We start from the raw sequence: 22,902 nt of genomic DNA, 5'->3' as shown, positions 1-22,902 counted from the left end.
CCGGAGCTCAGTAAAACTAAAATGTGTGACAGCCTGGATGTCTGCAGAGGAAAACAACAAGCAGCAAATCCAGGAAAACAGATGCTCTTTGGTACTAAAGATACTACTGCCAAACTTACAAATGAATATACCCAGGGATTACCAAGAGGTCTCTTTAAACTGACAGCTGAATTTCAGGAGCTTGTTACTCCCATGGAAATGACTGACAGAACCTCAGTCGGTGTCCTTATTTAGAGGTCCCCCCAAGTGCCCAGCGGGGGTCTCTCATGTACCCTAAATCAAGCCAAGCCATAGCTCCTGCCGTTCACTACTATTATAGGTGCCCCAGCCCAAGTCTTTGCTAATTGCTGTCTACACACCACCACAGGCTCTACCTCCTTGAGGATCATCCTGCCCACCAATGTCTCCATTCCCACGATGCTGCTAGAGCTGGAACTGCACTGGGACTAAAAGCCTCTACCCTACAGCCTGCCCCAGCTTGAACTGCCCACCCTCAGTCTGTCTCCATAGCTCTGTATCTTGTCCCCAGCCAGACCAAATGTGATACAGCCACCTCCACTTTGAAGCCCATGCTGAAAGGAGTAGGCCTTCACTGCCATTGCCCTGGATATCAATCTTTTCACCCAGGCCATCTGTTGAACTCCAGTACCACCCCCAACTTCCCTTGATCTGTATCCACTTTCCCTCTCCTACCTAAAGTCCACCTCCTCTCTCTTTCGGGCTGTGCTGGGAAGACTAATTCAAATAAATTAGGTATATACATGAAGGTATTACTTACATGGTTCTCAACTGTGGGGAAGAGGGAAGAGGAGGATTTTGCCCCTCGGGACCAAAAAACAACAACAACAAAAGTTGGATTTGGCATTATATGGAGACAGTTTCATTTGTCACAACTGCAGGGTGCTACTGACATCTAGTGGAGAGATGCAAGATTGCTGCTTAAACATCCTAAACTGTCAATAGTGCCAAGGTTGAGAAACTCTGGCTTATATCTATTCCTTGGAAGAGTTATTACTTAAGTTTCAGTTTCCCAAGCAGATTTTTGACCAGTTGCCATGTTTCATGTTCTATTTCTCTTTTTCTCTAGTTTCTGTGTTTCACAGGTTGATGAGAATAAATTCAGAAGGTAATACATGATTAATTTTCCCAAGAATCCACCCAATCCAACAGTCTGTGAAAAAAAGACTGATACTCAAATTCCATCCAGTACTTTCACCATGTTCAACACCTACTCAACAGTCGGGTCTTCGCTTCTTCTCAATCCTGAAAGTGTATATTCCTTTAAAATTTTTATAGACGGTTTTTGTCTTTCTGAATTTGAATTCCTAAACAATATAAGTTGATAACCAGGATCTTTTTTTCCCTTTTGATTTTTATCATTGATTGTTTAGTTGCTGTCCACGCAAACCTTAATAAGCAAAGACTATCTCCTGGCCCAGATACAGCTAAAAGAAAGGAAAGGAAAGGAGTAGGAACAAGGAAGCAAAAACACTACCTACGCACTGGAAATTTTTTTCAAACAGAGCTCTATTAAATGTTCTACATCCTTAGGAAGGAGGAAATTCTGGGCTTATTTTTCTACCTCCAAATAAACCATTCAGTACTTTTTCTAAAATGTGGCTTCCCACTTAAACATTACAACAGCCTACACGCCCACCGCATCCACATTACCGCTCCGGCCTCACTTCTTAGGACGTTTTCCCTGCTCTCTGCACTCCAACCACACCATCTGCGCTTGCCAAGTATGCTTGCATCTCTAGGCCTTTGCACTTAACCGTTCCCCCAGCCTGGAATGCTCTTCCTTAGTCCCATATCTACAGTGCTCACTCGTTCACCCGCTTCAGATCTTTGCTCAACTGTCACGTTCTCAGTGAAACCTTCCCTCACCAAGATATTTATAACAGCAAAACACCTTGCACTCCAACCTTCTCTCTGCTTTTTCTCCATAGCACCACGTAACAAAAAATGTTTTATACGTTCTTTATCTTTACCTCTCACACTAGAAATTAACTCCAAACAAACAGGAGAGTAATAAAATCACAAACGCACAACTAACTACACTTCTGTACCTACACTGTTAGCCATGTTTAACGTGATTCTGGGGAAGCAAGAACTGACTTTATCTACAGGCCCCTTTTCCCAGCAAAACCGAATGAAAAAGTCAGCACTTTTAAAACTAGTGACCACATAGTAGAAACTACATCACTGTCTGTTCATTTGAAAGCAAAGTGACTAGGATGGTATAAAAGTGATAAGCTGGTGCTTTTTAAACGTTTCGATGATGAACACGTTTTCTCAAAGTTTGAGAATTATCTCCACTCTCTGTGCACAACCAGAAACAAAATGCAGAAGACGGTGAATGGGGTAGGGCTTGCCCCTTGTCTCTTTTATTCCCAGCTATATTGACAGGGCCTTCAGCAATGTCTGGCTCTTAGCAGTTATTTAATAAAACTTGTTGAAGGAATGAATGATTGAATTCGAAGGGGACAAAATTTTTAGTGTATCGGCATTCGCTATTTTCCGCTTAGATTCCTAATACCACCTTATCTTTATTGGGACCTTATTATAGGAAGCTCTGTTGGCAAGGGCATGGAAGGCAAGGGAACTTTCATACAATTGTGGGTGGGGGGAGTGTATAAACATCTTTGCAAAGCTATTCGGCAATAGCTACCAAAATGTTGAATGTATACACATTTTGGCCCCCAAATTTCTCCAGATTTACCCAATGGAAATCATGGCACAAGTGCACGGCACTGCACCTGTGTTGGCTGAATCAAGACTTGAGTTCCAGCCTAGGACGCAGAAAGCTGGAAAGAGCATCGCCTCCACCCAACCAAAATAACGCTGAGCAATCTCCTGTCATTTTAGTTGAAACAACAACAACAAACAACAACCCCCAAGAAAGCTAATCTAGAGGCAAGTGGACTCAGCGAGGCAGGTGAGAGCCAACACCGAAGTCTCGAGGCCCAGCTGTAAATTCCACCCCGAACGACCCCGCGCTGCGCAAACCTCTCACTGCGATTCCTCAGCCGGCTCCGGGGCCCACTCAACTAGCTCTTCCAGAAGTTTCTGTTTCCCGGAGCTGGACTCCGCCTAGTCGGGGATCAGATTCACTTTCTAGTTTCCTCTTCCCGCTCGGGTCCTGCCTTGAACAAAGCGGCCGCCCGCGCGCGCGGACTAGCGCTGCGGTCATCTTGCTCGCGCGCGCGCGCGCACACGCACGCGGCCGCTCAGTCCGCGCAGCAGCCGAGCGCTGAGCAGAGAAGCGGAGAGGACCGGCGCCTCCCGAGACGGCCGCAGAGCCCAGCCACCATGAGGTGAGGGCTTCTGCCCGCTTCTTCTCCCCAACTCCGTGGGGCTTTTGTGGCACACCCGCGTTTCTCGCGTATTCCGCTTCCAGCGCAGCGCTGCGGCCTTTGAAGGGGCCGAGCCCGGCCGCCGGGCGTCTGCGTTGGGGACGCTCCCCGGGAGCCCCGTCCGGGCCCGGGACGGCTGAAGGCGGGCCTGCTGGGGAGGGTGGCCGAGCGGACCCTTCTTTCGAGCCCCGGGCGTCCGCGGTCGGGACTGTCGGGCCAGGGGGCGGCGGGGCTGGGGGTGCCGGGCGATGCGTCCCGCGGGCCTGTCACATCCCCGCGGCTCCGGTCGTCGCCGCCCCGGGGCCGGTGCGGGCGGCTTCTGCGTGGCCGGTCCCCGCAGGCCGCAGCCCCCGGCGTCACACGCGTCCGCTCCTGCCATTTTGCCTTCTGATTCCTGGGTCTGACTTCTCCCCCTCCTTTGTACCGTGGACAGATGGTTCTTGTTCCACGCCATCCTCCGTTTTATGAGGCTTTCTCTCTCCGTCTCCTTGACTGGCGTGTGGTGGGTGGTCCTTGGCTGACCCATGTAATGCGGTCCCCTGCCCTGCACGTGGGTAGTTAACAGTCTCCATTGGGAAGCTAAGGAGTGGGAGATTCCGATCTTGGGCCCCTGAAGCCCGTAGAGCCCTTTGTTCTAAATCCTGACTTTGACCACCTACGAGTTGGGTGACCCAAAGCAAAGTTTCTTCAGTTCGGTGAATCTGTTTCTTATCTGTAAAAATTGATAGCGTCCTTCTCTTAGGACTGTAGAAGGGCTTGTTGACTGATGCCTGGCACTTAATATTTGCAAATGTTGACTATAAAAAGATTTAATAAATGCCTCACTTCTACCGTTTGTAAGAAGGGAGGGAGGTGGGAAGTATCAGGAAGGGGCCTGAAGAAATAGGGAAGGTAAGGCGGGTGCGCTGTATGTGGATGCAGGTTGGTGTGGAAGAGGGGTGGACCCCATTGGGCGCTAACTGTCTCCCAAGGAAAATGAAAGACTACTCCTTCCTGGCAAAAAAGAAAAACAAAAAAAACACCCCCCCCCCAAAACACACACAAAATTACCTGAAGATAGATGTTGCCTCTTCAGACACAATAGCCTCTCTCTGCCAGCTTCCCAGAAACAAAGTTTAAAAATTAAGTAGACATAGTTGAAAAAGTAAAACTTGTCATAGTGTCCAGTTGTGCATAAATCCCATAGAGTGTGGGCAAAGCACTCACATGGCTAACGGAATGTCCCTTGGAGATCTCGCAGCTGCATCATAACGCCTGGGGCAGCCCTCCCTCCTCATCGTCCTTGCGCAGAGGCAGATGTTCACTTTACTCTGTGGTTGGGCGGAGGGCTGGTAAGCCCATGTTGGATAGGGAAGACTGAAGTGGCAGAAAGTTTGGATGGGAAGAACTAACAGGAATTCCCTCATCTGAAATTCAGGTGCTTTTTTTTTTTTTTTAATGCTAGGCTCATGCCTCTGGGCTGGAAATGCCAGAAGCTACCAGTATCTAACTGCATTCACTCAACAAATATTTATTATTGAGTTTCTCTTATATGCCTGAAATCATAGATTCTGGGGACACAGAGGTGAAAAACATAAAACTGGAGTAAGGTCCTTATTCTCATTTAAATGGGGGAAATAGACAACCAAGAGTAAATGAGTAAATAATCAACATAATTCAGAAAGTGATAAGAGCTATAAGGAAAATAAAATAGGGCTAAGAGAGTGACCTAGAATGGAGGGGGTTATTTTAGATAGCTCTACCACAGGCGGCCTCTTGGGTAAGGAATATTTGAGCTGAGTTAAAGGAAGGAGCTAGTCATACAAAGATTTAGGAGCAGAGCTTTTTAAGTAGAGTAAAAACAACAAGTGTAAAAGTCCTTGAACTTGATATGTTCAAGATAGGAAGAAGGTCAGTATGTCTAAAACACAGATAATGAGGAGGAGAGTAGGAGAAGACAAGGTTGGGTGGGTAGACAAGTCCAGCTCCTTTAGGGACTAGGAAGACATGGCAAAGGCTAGATTAAAATCTAAGGGTGTTGGGAAGCTATTGGGAGATTTTAAACCAGGAGACTGATGTAATCTGGTTTACATTTTCAAAAGTTTACTAATACTGTATGGGGACCAAGAGTGGAAACAGAGAGCAGATTTTTGCCACAGCTCAAAGGAAAGGTAATAGTCTTTCCTATTTTCCTAGACTAGCAGAATAGCAGTGGAAATGGAAAAAAGTGGATGGATTTGAGATGTATTTGGGTGATAGAATTAACAGGACTTCCTATTGGATTGGATGAGAGGTTGAAAGAAGAATAGGAATCAAAGATTACTCCTAGGTTATTTGGCCTGTGGGACTAAGAGGTGCCAAACAAGGTGGGGAAAACTAAGGGAGGAACAGGCTCAAGGAACCCAGATTTCTATAATTTCTATATTTACCTGAGATGCCAACTGAACTTCTAATTGAAGATGTAAACTAAAAATTAGATAAGTCTGGAATTCAGGGGAGAGATCAGAGATAGAAGAAATACCTTGGAAGATCATCAGCATATACATCTTTGGATTATGGAAAAAAAGGTATTTTAATTCCCTTACATTAATAATGATGATAATTATATCTTTGATAACTAAGATTTTTGTCCTTCCTTCAGATCACTTTTAATACATTTCCACCCAGCTCTTTTGTTATTTGAAAGAATCATTAATCACCCTCTCTGCCGCTCCACACCGTGTCTAGTGACAAGCAGCTCCATCTCAGAACAACTCCAACAATGCAGAATGCTATGACTTTAGACTGAGGGCTCGTATTTGAAACCATTGTTTTCTTATCCTGAGACCTTTAACTGTCTGACATGTCTTTTCCAACGGGCAGTTACACAACCTCTTACCTGCTCTTTAAGCTGCTCTAAAATCTCTTGTTTTCTTTTAAGTCCTTCCCAGGCAAAGTGAATTATACATACATTAGACATATCCTATATTTTAAAGCAAACTATTCTTTAAAAAAAAAAAAACTCCAATTTTTATGTGAAAGAGGTAGTATAACATTATGGTTAAAAGGCATAACCTTTTGTTTAAGTCAGGCAGAACTAGGTTTGAATCTGTGCTTGGACACTTTATAGCTGTGTAACCTTGGACATGTAATTTAAACTCTGTTTCCCAGTCCTCATCCATAAAATTGTGAAAATAATAAGACATTGTTGTGAAAATAATAAGACATTGTTATAAAAATTAAATGTAATTTGTGTGAAGTACTTGGCACACTGCCTGACATGTGCAGTGTGGCAAGTGAATGGTTTTGGGGGGTGTTTTTGTTCGACCTCTCATCTGATTCTAGAAATATATTGTACAAGTGTAACATTTATACTGTTGAGCTGAATCTGTAGTGAACCTAGGTCTTATGCATAAAGTTGTTTTCTCAAATATATCCTTGTTTGCCATTTAATTTAGCCCTCACTGTGAATAAAATAGGGAAAATTTCAAGTTAGAGTAGAGGTCTAGCCTGTTGGGCTTGAGGCTTTTTTATATATTATATTTTATATTAAGCTCTATAGGCCCAGTGTCTTTAACTGTCCTGTCCCATGCAGTAACCACTAGTCATACGTGACTATTCAAATTAATTAAAAGTAAATAAAATATAAAAAGCAGTTCATTGGTCATCCTAGCCACATTTCAAGTGATCAGTGGTCACGTGTGGCTAGTGTCTATCACATTGTGCAGCACAGGTAAGAACATTCCCATCGTGGCAGGAAGTTCTATTAGAAAGCTCTGGTCTAGAACCTGCAATCACTAAAATGTGGGACCTGTATATATGTGTTTATATGTATATACGGACCACAGGAGAAAGAGAATAAATATGAAAATATTATAAAATTAAAATTAGTAATTATAAGTGAACATAAATATCTACTAAATATAATATTAAGTTAGCTATTAATGTTTAAATTTAGTATTTATAAAAATTAGAAAACATTTCATGAAGTATATGATTAGATTATAAATATGAAGTGGTTTTATTTTTCTAATCACTACTACTAATTGTGTAATTAATCCAGTTCTCTGACTCTTCTGCCACTTTTGGCTATTAGGACAGCCTCTTTCCAGTTCCTAAGGACTCAGCCCAATTCATTTTAAAACCTCAATCTCATATTTGATTCAAAGCACTCTTCTCTTCCTTCCCAACTCCCAGAAAATATTGATAAAGGTGCTGTGAAGAATAGGAAAATGTGATAGACTAGGCTTTAGGATGGCAGGCAAGGTGGAGACGCAGCTTCAGCTAAAGTGGTCAGGGGTAGCCTTCTTTGAAGAGCTGAGATTTGAGCCAAGACCAGAATTATGAGAATAAGTAAACCCTAGTACTCTCTTAGGAAGAATTCACAGAGTGAGGGAATAAAAAGCAGGTACAAATGCCCTGACGTAGGTGCGTACTTGGCATAAGAAATAATAAACAATAAACTTTTGTAAAGGCTTGTATGACTGGAGTGCAGTGAGCATGAGGAAAGTGGTACAAAATGAGGTTAGAGAAGTAGACGTGGGCCAGATGGTAAAGGGCATAGTAACCATGGTTAGGAGTTTGGGGCTGGAGATAAAGATTTGAGTAGTATTAACAATGTATAGTTTCACTCCGCTTCATATTCCATCCTTCTCACAATTATCCCCGTCTCTCCCACAAGCATCATTTTCTCCCTTAATACTGGATCATTTCCCTTTGACATATCATTAAGTCATTAAAAATACGATTGAAAAAATTTTTGACCATTTCCTCAGATTTGCCTCTGTTTCTCTACTCCCTTCATAGTAAAATTCCTTGAAGGAGTGACCTGTATTCCCCATATCCACTTCTTCTCCTCTTCCCATTATCCCCTCAACCAACTTCAGTAATATTTTCATCCCTACCGCTCTGTTAAAACATCAAGTTCCCCCACAACTTTACTTCTCCCAAAACAGTGATCTCTGTCCTCATTTTCTCAACCTCTTAGGATCATTTGTGCACATTAAACATTTATCTCTCTTTTTTCAAAATCAACATTTTCTTCCTTAGGCTTTCATGACACCAGATTTCTTGGTTTATCTGCTCCCCTACTGATTATTAAGATTAGAAAGGGGCAATTGAGTTGAAGTAAGATCTCAACAGTGAAAAGGAGGAAGTCATAAAGGATCTGAGGGCAGAATGGTCTAAGCCAGTGCTTCTCAACCAGGGTGATTTTTGCCCCCCCCCCCAGGGGACATTTGGTGATATCTGGAGACAGTTTTGGTTGTCACCACTGGAGGAATGCTAGTTACATCTACTGGGTCAAGGCCAGGGATGCTACTAAATATCCTGCAATGCACAGGTCAGCCCCAACAAAAAGAATTCCTTGACAATCATAACTAAAGTACACCACCACCACCACCACCACCACCACCACATAATCCCATTACTCTGATTTTTTTTTCTTAACACTTATTACTGTCTGGAATTATGTTGTCCATTGATTTGTTTACATGTTTATTTTCTGTCAACCCCTTTTGTTCCCTCCTCTCCTGTAATAGAATTACCATGAAGAAAAGGCCTTTTTCTATCTTGCTCATTACTGTATTCACTACAACCAGCATATTGCCTGGCATGTATGACATGAGGTGATCAATAAATGTTTCCTTTTTTTTTTAAATTTATTTGGCTGCATTGGGTCTTAGTTGCAGCATGCGGGATCTTTCGTTGGGGCACGCGGGCTCTTTATTGTGGCATGCGGGTTTCTCTCTAGTTGTGGTGCGTGGGCTCCAGAGTGTGCGGGCTCAGTAGTTGCGGCATGCGGGCTTAGTTGCCCCGCAGCATGTGAGATATTAGTTCCCCAACCAGGGATCGAACCCGCGTCCTCTGCATTGGAAGGCGGATTATTAACCACTGGACCACCAGGGAAGTCCCCAATAAATGTTTCTTGATAGAAATACTACAGTTCCATAAACATTGATACAAATATGCATACATACATGTAAGGAGGAGAGTCCTGTGCACAGCATAAAGGGAAATACACACTGTACATTATTCATCCGATAATTAGAATATTTCCCTCTTTGAGAGGAGCCTTAAGTAGCTTTTTTTTTTTCTGTAAATTTCTTTCAACCCTTAATTGTGGCCAATTGTAGATTTAGAAAGTCTTTCCTGACTGCCTCACCACTACCATCAGCAAAACAAACAAAACTAGGTATATGAATCAGGATTTTGTCAGTTGCAGACAGGAGAAACCCAGTTCAAACTGGCTTAAGCAAAAAGAGAGATTATTTCCTTAAAAAAGTAGAAGTCCAGGGATGGACAGGGTGATCTAGGTATTTAGTCAGTACCACAGGCAATCTGTCTTTATTCCTGTCTAAGCCCTGCTTTCCTCTATGTTTGATTCTTTCTCAGGCAGGCTGTCCCCAAGAGTTTGGAAAGATGGCCACCAGTAACTCCAGCTTATATTCTACAAGCTTAAAATTTTTGGAAGAGAGTTCCAGCAAAGCCCCATTTCAGCAAAATTATATTTTAATTGGATTATCTCTGAATATATCACTGGGTCCGAGGAATGGCTGGAATATGTGTGCTTTCCTACAGACTGGAGGAAAGTGTAGACAGCCTGTCTCAAATCACATGGACTGAGAGTAGGGGGAGATGTTCCACCAAATGAAGGCCCCAGATGTCCACAACACTGGACTATGTGCCCTTCCTGAGTCACTTCCGTGGAACTTTATTGGAATGCTGAGTTGTAATTGACTGTGTACTTAGTGTACTTACAAGCTCTGTATAAGCGGGGCTGTGTCTTATTCAGTTACATCCCCAGGGTTATTCAGAAGATCTTGCACATAAAAGCCTTTCGGTAATGAATAAATACTTCCTGTCCCTTCCTTTCCCCTTCATCTTCCTAGTTTCAGAGATGAAACTAGGCCCTGCAGAGATAACACTGTGCTTCACACAGAGGGAATTCAACAAATATTTGTGAAGTGAACATTAAGGGTAATGTTAAGTTAATAATAGGTGGTAACCTTTATTGTTGCCCACAATCCTAAAGGTCAGAAGGATATAGCACTTAACATCAAAACCTACTAACCCTCCTTTTGCTTTTTCCCCATTTTCTCTAAATCTTTGTTATATCTCAAACTTATACTTTTTCCCGTCTCTTGGTATTCCTGTTCCTGTCTGACTCTGTGTCTTGTTTTCTCTGTGGGGTTTCCTTTGTTTGTTTCTTTATTTCTCTGCAAAAATTATATATTCACGTGGCTTCTGTCTCCTTCAGTGTACTTCTTTTTCTTATTGCTCACCTTCTCCTATTTCCCTTCACTACTCATAATACAGAAAAGAAATTTTTATGTTGTTTATTAACTGTGTATATATCTATTATTATTAATTTTCAGAACTAGTAAATACAATATTTTAAATTCCACTCTCTAAAAATAGGTGGTCCTTGTGGGTTAGTGACTGCCAAAAGTAAATAGATACCCTATAACATAGAAAATGCTGTCATCTCTCCAGAAATGGTTTTTCAATAAATAATGTGAATTTAATGAAATATTTCTAGGACATAACTATACTAGTTTCCTCTGTGTATAGAGTTATAGAAACCTAGTGCTTTAACTGTAAGATCAAATAGATAAAATATAGTTCTTTGCTTAACAACCTGTTTAAGATTTAAAAATTTATTATTTACTTTATTTCTTCAAAAATTAAAAAGGATTTTATCTTTGACAGTGAAATTCCTAAGGACTCATTGAAGGCCATTCTGTTGGAGTTAGAATGTCACTTCACATGGAATTTACTTAAGGAAGACATTGATCTGTTTGATGTAGAAGATACAATTGGGCAACAGCTTGAATTTCTTACCACAAAATCCAGACTTACTCTTTATAACCTGTTGGCCTATGTGAAACACCTAAAGGGCCAAAATAAAGATGCTCTAGAGTGCTTGAAACAAGCAGAAGAAATAATACAGCGAGAACACTCGGACAAAGAAGAAGTACGAAGTCTGGTCACTTGGGGAAACTACGCCTGGGTTTATTATCACATGGACGAGCTTAAAGAAGCTCAGAAGTATATAGACAAGGTAGGGAACGTCTGCAAGAAATTTTCCAGTCCTTCTGACTACAAGTTGGAGCGTCCAGAGATCGACTGTGAGAAAGGGTGGGCACTCTTGAAATTTGGAGGAAAGTATTACCAAAAGGCTAAAGCAGCTTTTGAGAAGGCTCTGGAAGCAGAACCAGACAATCCAGAATTTAACATCGGTTATGCCATCACAGTGTATCGGCTGGATGATTCTGACAGAGAAGGGCCTATAAAGAGCTTTTCTCTGGGCCCCCTGCGGAAAGCTGTTACCCTAAACCCAGATAATTCCTATATTAAGGTTTTTCTGGCGCTGAAGCTTCAAGATGTACATGCGGAAGCTGAAGGGGAAAAGTATATTGAAGAAATCCTGGACCAAATATCATCCCAACCTTACGTTCTTCGTTATGCAGCCAAATTCTATAGGAGAAAAAATTCCTGGGACAAAGCTCTTGAACTTTTGAAAAAGGCCTTAGAGGCAACACCAACCTCTTCTTTCCTGCATCACCAAATGGGACTTTGCTATAGGGCACAAATGATCCAAATCAAGAAGGCCACTCGCAACAGACCTAAAGGAAAGGATAAACTGAAAGTTGATGAGCTGATTACATCAGCTATATTTCATTTCAAAGAAGCTGTGGAGCGAGATTCTATGTTTGCATTTGCCTACACGGACCTGGCCAACATGTATGCTGAGGGAGGCCAGTATAGCAATGCTGAAGACATTTTTCAGAAAGCTCTTCGTCTGGAGAACATAACTGATGATCACAAACATCAGATCCACTACCACTATGGCCGCTTTCAGGAATTTCACTGTAAATCAGAAAATACTGCCATCCACCATTATTTAGAAGCCTTAAAGGTCAAAGACAGGTCATCTCTGCGTACTAAACTGACAAGTGCTCTAAAGAAATTGGCTACCAAGAGACTTGGTCACAATGCTTCAGATGTGCAGAGTTTAAGTGCCCTAGGGTTTGTTTACAAGCTGGAGGGAGAAAAGAGGCAAGCTGCTGAGTACTATGAAAGGGCCCAAAAGATAGATCCAGAAAATGCAGAATTTCTTACTGCTCTCTGTGAGCTTCGACTTTCCATTTAAATACATACTCCAGGAAATTAGTTCTAAGCTTTTTTTCTCCATTTTGGTTTCTTATATTTTTGTTCATTGTTTTAATCCATTGTTCATTATAGAGCTAATTTTTATTGAATTGTTATTTTGTACCTGGCATCATGCTAAATACTTTATATACGTTATGATGAATCTTTTTTTTTTTTAATTAAAATACAATAATCCATTGAGAAACAGCAAAATTCCGGCTGTTGTAACTTTAAAAAGTATGGTCATTCTGACTTTATATTCTTCTGACTTTATATTCTTTATCTCTGCTATTTATAATAATTTTCTGATTAGATTTTGTGAAGTTTTCCACATTACTTCCTTATGCTGCGAGTATAATCCTACACAAGCCTTTGACACCTAAGTCAGGAACAGTCTTTTAGGAGTGCAAAATTATATTAGTTTAAGCACTTAACTATGTAGCTTGCAAAAGATGGAAACTTCAAGTTACAGATGTTCTGACTTTGAGGATATTTAACCATCAACATGATAGTTACCTAAAGAATCCTCTTTGTTGGAAGAAAAAAGTTTATAATAGAAGTTTGTCATCCCTGATGACTTCAGTAAAAGGAGAAAACACTAGAACATGAGAAAAAAAGATTTCCCCATATACAGAACTTCAGGGACCCATGAGAAATCCAAAGTATTACCTCCCAGAATATTCATTAAGTAGCTAGAAATAGTGATGAGGAAAAAAATGAATAATGGAAAATCATCAGTTTCAAATTTTTCTAGTTCTTTTAATTAGAAGAATAAACCTAAAGTTAATCTAGATGGAATTAATTTTATTCCTTCCAATTAAAATTGCAGTATTTTTAGGTTAAAATCATTGAGATAAAAAGCGGACCAATTGAGAAATTGGGAGAAATGATAAACAAATGGTAAAGTAGATGCCCCTAACCTACATCCCTAGATTATCAAGATTTCAGTGATTTAGTTTTGGGTCTGGACTGGTTGGAATTCTCACCTACACAATTTCTGGCCTTTGGTTAACTGTTTTAGTATTCCAAAGTTACTTCTATGAAGCTTTTCCTTTTGTCTGAAGTTTTCAGATTGACATGTTTTCCTGTAGATCCTCTAGGAATAGTTAAGCCCTATTTTCAGTTTTAATATCCACTTTGAAGGGTCACTGCTTAAGGGCTTTTATCCCAGAGGACTTTTTAAATCGGGATGTTGCTAAAAGTGGCTTCTTTAATGTTGTTTCCTTGATTATAGACTACACAATTATGTTTACCACCACAGTGTTAGTGGAAAAATATGCCATATGATTTAATTCTCCGTACCTTCCTTCAATGTAGCTCTTAAAACTACTGTAATATATACTGTATATATTCTCTGTACCTCCTAAAACTACTGTGTGTTTTTTACTTTTTGTTACTATTTTTATTTTTTAAATTTCTATTATAGTTTTGATTATTATAGAAGTAATGAATTCTCATTGTAAAATTTAAAACAATACAGAAGTATATGAATTTAAAAGAGCACTTCCTTCACCCTACCCCAATTCCACATGCCCAAGGTAAACTGCTAATAACTTGATAGGTATCCCTCCAGATATTTTTTTCTCAGCATATTCAAACATACATAAATACTGCAGTGTATCTCATGAATTAAATTTTTTTAAATGTTTGTTTTACTTATCTCCCTGCTGGTTTTATTTATTTCACTGATTTCACTTGTTTATTCAAGAATTAAGGACAGGCAAGGGAATGATCTTTAAGTATTTCAGTAATTCAGGACCGAAGTCCTAACCTATCAGTAGAAGCATTTGTCCTGTTTTGCAGCAAATAGCTTATTTTGCAGCAAGTCATTTTCTGCCATTGGGAATAATGTTACGATTAAGGTTATGTTCCCAAGTAGAGACTTCATACGCAATAAAATTACAGTTGTGATATCAAAACAAAGATACAACTATACAAGCCTCTCTATTTAAACATTAGACTTTAAGGTCTATTAAGTGATTTAAAAATCCACTAGATATTAAAATATTGAAATATATAAGAAGCGTAACATACTAAGAAAGTATAAAATCAGCATATGAATAATACAACTGTATAAGTTGAACTAAAATTAATATTTATAATAACTTTAAATTTTGTCAGTATTGTGCTTGCCTTCCTAAACTTTATAACTATTTAGAGATACTTTCATAGACTCTTCGGTTTAAAAAAGACCTCAAAATTCACCTTTATTAATTAACCATCAAAATTTGAAGGTTGAATTATCTTCCTAAATGATAATTTTGTCTTCAGATAGTCCTTATTCTTAGAAATTTGGGACTTCCCTGGTGGTGCAGTGGTTAAGAATCCGCCTGCCAATGCAGGGGACACAGGTTAGATCCTTGGTCCAGGAAGATCCCACATGCAGCAGAGCAACTAATCCCGTGCGCCATGACTACTGAGCCTGTACTCTAGAGCCCGCGAGCCACAACTACTGAAGCCCGCACGCCTAGAGCCCGTGCTCCACAACAAGAGATGCCACCACAATGAGAAGCCCGCGTACCACAACGAAGAGTAGCCCCCGCTCGCCACAACCAGTGCGCAGTGATGAAGACCCAATGCAGCCAAAAATAAATAAATTTATTTAAAAAATAAAATTTGTTTCTGCCATTTAACTGAAGACTTCTACCGTGTAGTTTACACATTTTGGTCTATCCTTAGGGACTTCAATGATCTAATGCTTTTTAGAGATGACATTTTGTATTAGTTAAATCTCTTAATTGCAAATCAAAAAACTCAGCTAAACTGACCTAAGCAAAAATGAAAATATAATGACTGATGTAATTTAATAGTCCAGGGGTAGCACTAATTTCCGATAAATTTGAAGGAACAAATGAATCACCAAATACATATGGCTGTTACGTGAAGTCAAGTGACACTGAGTAGCCAAATACCAAATGTCTACTACACATATCTTAAAGTAATTGAAGACAATTGCCCTATGTCCCCTGAAACTTAAGTTAAACATTCCATTTCCTTTCACCCACCGCCATACGACATATTGAAGTCTCCTCCCCATCATGGTTATTTTGAATTTTCTCCAAATTGTCTTTATCCTTTGGCAATGGTTTGTGCACAGGGTTTAACTTCATACCTAAAGTGAGGTTTTAGGACTCTGGTAGAATGATCCCTTATCTTTTCTATGAACTATATGTATATTAATGTAGCCAAAATAATAATATCCACTTCCTATCTACTTATGTGTAGGTTTTTCCACACATGCCATTTTAAGGCATGGCTTTCATATCCTGTACCTGACCATTTGGCTTTTGAAAGTGTTTTATGTTACTTGGTAGCATTCAGCACTTCAATTCAGATGACTCGTATCTCTTAAAGAAATTATATAAATATTTGCATATAAGATGCTATCCATTGCAAATGACAAAATAGAAAACCTGGCATAAGCTGTCTTTAAACCAGTAAGAAACAAAAGTAAATCGTGTTTTCAAACAAGGCTTAATCTTTTCAAAGTACTGTGACCAAGACACAATCACTCTCTCTACTTCTCAGCACTCATTTATCAAATTTGGCTCCATTCTGAGAAAACTACCTGTGTGATCCTAAGATGGCTGCCACACGCACTCTTGTCTCTATGCAGTGGAAAAGAGCGCATCTCCTCCCCGAACCATCTGAGAAGTCCAGGTTTGCAGTGCGATAGGACCGTCTTAGGTTATGGAACCATTTTCAAATAAGTCATCATGGCCAGAGTTGAAGAGACCATGTTCATTAGGCCTGAGACATAGCTGGCACAGAAAGACAGGAATAAGGAGAAAGTTGACTTCCTTAGAAGCATGGACTGCAAGGTGCAGGGATGGAATTATCGAGAAAATCGGGATTGGATACTGGCAGCCAAAAATACCAAAGTCATGTAGATTCCAATTGTGTCTTCTTCCCCATTCCATACACGTCTCTATAGCAAGTGAAGTATTTCAAAAAGGAGGTAGTCATTCTAGCTCTAGTCATTACTGAAGCCCCGAGTAAACTTCTTCTGTTAAGCTTTCAGTCTGGTTCTCTTATTTCTCTTTATTCCTACAGATCTGTTCTCAGCATCATGGGTAGGGGGAGTGGTGTATGGAAGGTGGAGCAAGGGAAGAAGTTATACTCACATTGTAGCAACTGCTACCAACTGTAATTCAGACAACTTCAAAAAATAGGTAGAATTATGGGCTTCCCTGGTGGCGCAGTGGTTAAGAACCCACCTGCCAATGCAGGGGACACGGGTTTGAGCCCTGGTCCAGGAAGATCCTACATGCCGCAGAGCAACTAAGCCTGTGCGCCACAACTACTGAGCCTGCGCTCTAGAGCCCACGAGCCAAAACTGCTGAAGCCTGCATGCCACAACTACTGAAGCCCATGTGCCTAGAGCCCGTACTCCGCAACAAGAGAAGCCACCGCAATGAGAAGTCCACGCACCGCAACGAAGTGTAGCCCCCGCTCGCCGCAACTAGAGAAAGCCTGCGCACAGCAACGAAGACCCAACGCAGCTATAAATAAATAAATAAATAAATTTAAAAAAATAGGTAGAATTATGGCTGGGAATGTATCTGAAGTACCAAAGATGGCTGTGTTGACTGAAATAATGACTTATATCCAATAAAGCTGAGCAGACCCTGCAGAAGCCATCACCAGCTTATTCACAGCTGCTGTGAGGTCTACAGGCCTTGAACTGGACTTGTCCAAATTCAAAGTGACAAAGGTAGATGATAAAAGTGAGTATGGGATGACCTAGACATCAAAGGACAACCAGATTACCCATGTGGTCAGCTTGTACATATATATGTACAGCTATATCTGTGTGTGTGTAGATATATATATATATATATATATATATGTATATATATATATATATATATATATATATATATATATATATCTGTAATGGTAAAGGCCCATATAAAAATATCTGCTTTGCATTAATTATAAGGTACTTTAATATTATACCTTATTTAACTATTTCAACACTGCAAATAAATAGAGCAACGCTCAGAAGTTAGTTAAGTAACATTATCAGAATCACACAAGCTACTTAGTTACTAAGTGGTAGGACTAGGATTTAAAACCAGATCTGACCTCATTTACAGTCCACTCTCTCTCCATTGCGTCAGTGGTTCATAAACCTAACCCTGAATCAGAACCACTGGTGAAGTTTTTTAAAAATCAAATTCCCAGGTCCCGTGAAAGACCTACTAAACCAGAACCTCCAGGGGTGGGACCTATATATTTGTAAAGCACCCAAAGTGATTCTGAGGATCATCTAGGTAAGGAAACAACTATAATAACTTTGGGGGGATGGCCTTGTCTGTTCTACATCCTATGCATTCCATTTGTAAGTAGAAATCCTAAGGGAAACTATATATGTTAGGTTAAAGTTAACAACAGCCCAAGTTTAGATACAACTTTTACCCTGTTATGTGGAAGCTCTCTGAATAAAAAGGTTAGGGGAAATAAAAGAAAGAATAAGCAAGAATAATGTAGAATCAGAGGTTTGGGGAGGATCTTACCTTTCCACTCCTCTCTCCCACTTCTCTCCCAGGACCACAGCCTCCCATTCCTCTGCAATTCTCTTCTTAGTCAAAGTTCTCTGGATCACTGAGATGTGGTTTCTTTTCTGCCTTAGCTTCCTCTTTTCCTGTATCAAGCCACACGTACCTATCCCACCCCAAACAAAACTCCCACCTTCTCTGGCAGTGTCTTATTTACTAAGATAAATTTGTTCATTAAGCGTTTTGTTGTACTTCACTTTAAGTGAATTAAAAAACAGATCTAATTACTAGAAACATGCACAGAAATGCCATGTATATATTCTCCTATCTGCTCGGAACCTAGGGGCCCTCTGTAAGTGATGAACTAGAATTCTCAATATCTCCTTTCATGATGGGCTCTAGGAAGAGAAAACAAAATAATGAAGGTGAGATGTGTAAGCTTTGGGACAGCCAAATCTCATGGGAGCACACAGATGCCTCGTGGATAAACTCTGAAGGACAAGCATGGATTGATGTCACTTGGATTGAACACCAAAGACACTGAACACACTGGCCTTTCCTATCCTTCAGGAAAAGCCATTCCTGTTGAAACTTCTTCCATTCCAATATCAAAGGGTAGAATGGGGTGAGGAAGAAAGGAAGAGATGAATACCCAAGAGTTCAAAAGTGAGCCTATAGGTCAACTTCCTCCAAACATGTCCCTAACTCACCACCAGATTGGAGCAAAGCCCTAGGAAGGAGGGAATGCTAGTTCAGCAACATATATAGACTATAGTGTCACGTGAATAGCCATAGCTAACTCATAGCTACATAGAATATAATATGTACTAGGTGCTGTTTTAAGTGCATTACATGTATTAAACTTATAAAATCCTCACAAAATCTCTATAGATAAGCATTTTTGTTATTTCCTTTTGCATATGAGTACACTGAAATTGAGAGAGATTAAGTAAGCCCAAGGTCACGTAGCTAATAAGAGGTAGAAAAAGATTCAAACCCTGGGTATCTGGTTCTAGAATCTAGCATTTAACCACTAATAAATATTTTCTAAATAGTTTTAAAATTTGGAATGAAGGATATAGGAAGATAGGACCAATCTTTACAGAAACTGTAGGAGAATGCTACAGAGAATCACACAAAGCACAGACATTCTACAATCATAGGTCACCCAACACTTCCACATAGAGTCCCAGAACTCCCTGGAAGGAATTGTGAAAGGGATTAAAAGCTGCTCTGAAACCCCTGGAGAGAATGGCCTGAGAAATCAAGGGACTCAGTCTAAGGGAGGGGCTTAAGAGTTGGATGTTAGAAATCAGAGATTTGGAATAAATTCCTCGAAAAAGGGAGCAAACCTACTTTGGAAGGCTGGAAAACCAGTAAACAATTAGAAGCCAGAATATCCTGTCCTTTGCCCTTGGGAAGAAGGATACATCTCCCATGCACATACCAACCAGAATCAGAACTTTACCCAGTGTGGAGAACAACACAAGTAGGCAAGGAAGGAGGGTGCTATAACTCATGTAACGACAAGAAGTAGGCTGGGATCACCTGCCCCTTAATATCCCCTGAGTTTGCCTTGAGCCTCCAAGCCATGGACTTTAGAAAGTAGCTCTGAGCCCCTAATTCCACTGAATACTAATTTAGTTTAAGAGGCACTTCACCTCTTCACATGCTTTCCCTTTTCCATACCACCTTAACTCCAGTAACCTTACACCTCAATCTCACCAAAACAAACAACAAACATAAAAACCAAACAAACACCAAAAATGAAAGCCATTTACAGGCCATTTGTATATAAAAACCCTTTATTGATAAAGTTTAGGAGAGAGGAATCCACAACTTAATAATTTAATATTATATAATCACTTTTTTAAGGAAGAGAGCAGGAGAAAGCATAGAAGGAAGGAGGGAGAGGAGATGGGGAGAAAGAAAGAAGGAAAGAAAGAAAAGAGAGAGATGGATTGAGGGGAAAAGAGAAAGAAAGAAGGAAACACCCTTAACCATTTCTTGATATTCCTGCCTCTTGCCATGATTCCGGGCCTTATCTCCTTCCCTATCTCTACTCTTCCCCTGAAAAAAATACCAATTCCACTGTTTTCCTGAAACAGAGTAATTCAGTTTTCTCTTATCCTCATATACAGCCACAGACCCACTTATGCATAACCAAGTTCATTAAGCTGCTTAGTTCAACAAAAGAGTCTTTCATTTTAACATGATACACTCTCTTTGAAGGCAATTGTTGCTATAAATAAATAGCATCCCTTCACAATTTCATGGGAACTACACATTTAGAAGTAAATTCAATCACTAAATCTGTCATAATTGGTATACAGTATAACAAGCATGACATTTTATGTTTCCAAATTATACAGAATACACTCCCCTATATCATTTGGTTTCAACATTTCTCAAAATTTGACTTCTGGTATGTGTTTGAGATTTCATCTTACACTTTAACTTAATCCTTTATCAACTCATATCAAATCAATTAACACAATAGTACGGGACAAAGAATGGGACCCAGGATGGCAATCTGAATTCCCAAAGAAGGCCACAGAGGGCTCAAAGTATTTTTTTTTTCGCATTAAATTTTACCCATGGTTAGCCCTAGTTAAGTCAATTAAAATCATCACTCATATTAACTTTGATATTCTACATAGAGACGTGAACTAGGCAATCAAAATATATACTGAAAAATACAACACAGCATCTTTATCCCTATATTTGTACTTGCAAGAGGAAGAGGATAAATGTGGGATGGGTAGTGAGTAGAGACTAGGGGAGGGAAGAGAAGGAAACAACAAACTTTGTTCTAAGGCTGGCCTTGTCCAATTAAACTGTAATTGGAGGCATCACCAACTTTGGGAAGTGGTCTCCCTAATTCCAGCAGATGGCAGTGCTGCATAACATGTAGTTATTTGAAAAACAACAAAACAAACCAAAACAAAAAACTTTCTTGAATCTCTGGACTATTTAAGAAGAAAAAACTTACAAATGATTCCTTTTTAGAGTTGAGAGGTAATTATTAAAGTATGACCCCAGGCCCTGAAAAATCCCTGTTTTTAATTTAGAGAAGCGAAATGCAGCCCCAAATCCCAGCAGTCCCAAAAGTCCCAGACACCTTTGTGGATCCCCTCACCAGAACATTTATTAGTGTCAGCTTGTGTTTGATTTTGCATTGGCCTTAGGAATCTACTAGAGCTTCAGGTAGCCACATAAAGCGGCTTCCCCACATCCTTTTCCCTTACTCCCCAGCTTCTTCCCCTGAAAAGAGGAGAGGCTGTTTCCAACCCACTCAATTCCATACCTGAGTTCCTTGGCATCATCTCAGATTTCTCTGGCCCATCACGAATTCTTCCTCTCTTAACGCCCAGAGTACGCAACGCCCTTAGCCTCAGTCAGCAGTCAGCATTTAAGAACCTCTTGGGATTGTTCTCACCTGAGCTAGTTTCAATTTACCAATTAGGAAGTACACCTGAGATCACGGAAGCGGTGGTAGGTGTATTTTAAATTCCCCACCATATATAACATGATGCCAGGTTCCAGGGAGGTGCTTAATAACTAGTTGTGGTTGATGAACTCCTCTCACCAACTCTTAAACAAGTTTGCCCGTATGCCGTCTGATTTTCAGTCATGCCCTGTGAGTTAGAGGCCAGCCACAGGCCCGGGCAAGACTCCAGCCAGGGGCTACTGCTCCTGGCCAAACCCTGGAGCAGGGTTTTCACGTAAAGTAAGAGCAGCTTGTGTGGTCCCTGTAACTGAAACCCCATCTTTTCACGATAAGGCTCCTGTGTCCACCTTTTCCCAATATTCCAGGGCTCCCTTGCATGGGCAGTGCTTCCTGCCCAGGCCTCCCACTCCATTTGAGCACAACAGAGCTATTTAATTACGTCTGTCTGGGTTCAACCCAGTTGTATCATTTTTACATTCAGGCCTCAATCTAGAGTTTTAATTAATATATTTCTACCAACTCTTCTCTTTGCCACCTTTATTCCCTTTCCCACACCTGCCCCATGATACTCAGTGCTCTGGAGCACCTGCTATTTACGTGACACTTCTTACCAGGTGTCCTATTTAGGCCCACTGAATTGGGAACATCTAACATTTCCTATGCGTTCCGGGTGCAAGAGCGACTTCAAGCAAACCTGACCTTCAGTCAGCCCTACCCTTGCTGCATTATAATTCTGTTTAGCAGTTACTTCCTTCGTTCTTTTTCTCATTTGCTCACTTATTGTTTTCACTCATTCATTCATTCACCAAGTATTTATTGAGTGACTGTGGATTAGGCACTGGACTCAGTGGTAAGTCAGTCAGTACGATCGCTATCCTCAGAAAGCTGTGGTTTTGTGGAGGAGGTGACATTTAAAAATAAACACACACATGAACATGCAATTGTAATTAAAATACATTCTTTGATGGGAAAGAGCAGGGTGCTATGAGAACGAGTCATGTGGATGGTGATGGTGGGATAGGTGATTTAGAAGGAGGCAATGGTTAAGGACAGACTCTCTAGGGAAGTGACATTTAAACTGTGGCCCAAAAGATGAGAAGTGAGTATCCCGAGGGATCCATATATGCAAAATGACCTGGGAAACAGATAGAACAGGGCACTGCAGTGTGGTGAGTGGGAAGAATGTAGCCCAATAGGAGGTTTGGAAGTTAGGCAAGAGCACACCCTGCAGGACATCATGGGCCATATTCCAGTGTGTAACTTCAGCGATTCTAAAAAAGGCTTTCCCCTTTCTGTTTGAACTTTAGAAACTAGAGTCTGATGTCCAAATTCTTCCACCTCTGCTTGGGCAGGGAATGACACACTTAGAGATCCAGAGGCCTTCAGTGTCCACGGGAACCTCAGGTAGCCCCACATCCCTTTCCCCCATGAAGACCTTCTTCCCCACGGAAACATACTCAGACTCTGCTCAGGGCCCCGTTGA

General features: G+C 40.6%; 2 protein-coding genes across 2 annotated transcripts in view; one reads left to right on the top strand and one right to left on the bottom strand.

The window, feature by feature from the left end:
• The window catches only part of LIPA (lipase A, lysosomal acid type), a 106,949-nt gene extending 103,796 nt beyond the window's left edge, over positions 1-3,153 (bottom strand). Inside the window, exon 1 of the mRNA XM_057531584.1 lies at positions 3,010-3,153. The gene's annotated coding sequence lies outside the window, so the exon portion shown is untranslated. The remainder of the gene's footprint in view (positions 1-3,009) is intronic.
• A 29-nt stretch (positions 3,154-3,182) lies between these two features.
• On the top strand, positions 3,183-14,122 carry LOC103019227 (interferon-induced protein with tetratricopeptide repeats 5). The gene is made up of 2 exons (XM_007179143.3): positions 3,183-3,317; positions 11,025-14,122. Exons 1-2 carry the CDS (start codon positions 3,313-3,315, stop codon positions 12,466-12,468), a joined length of 1,449 nt encoding a protein of 482 aa, XP_007179205.1. The 5' UTR covers positions 3,183-3,312; the 3' UTR covers positions 12,469-14,122.
• The last annotated feature ends 8,780 nt before the right edge of the window (positions 14,123-22,902 follow it).

This window comes from Balaenoptera acutorostrata, chromosome 16 (genome assembly GCF_949987535.1).
Source record: "Balaenoptera acutorostrata chromosome 16, mBalAcu1.1, whole genome shotgun sequence".
NCBI lineage: Eukaryota > Metazoa > Chordata > Mammalia > Artiodactyla > Balaenopteridae > Balaenoptera > Balaenoptera acutorostrata.
This window is presented reverse-complemented; position numbering and strand designations above follow the sequence as displayed.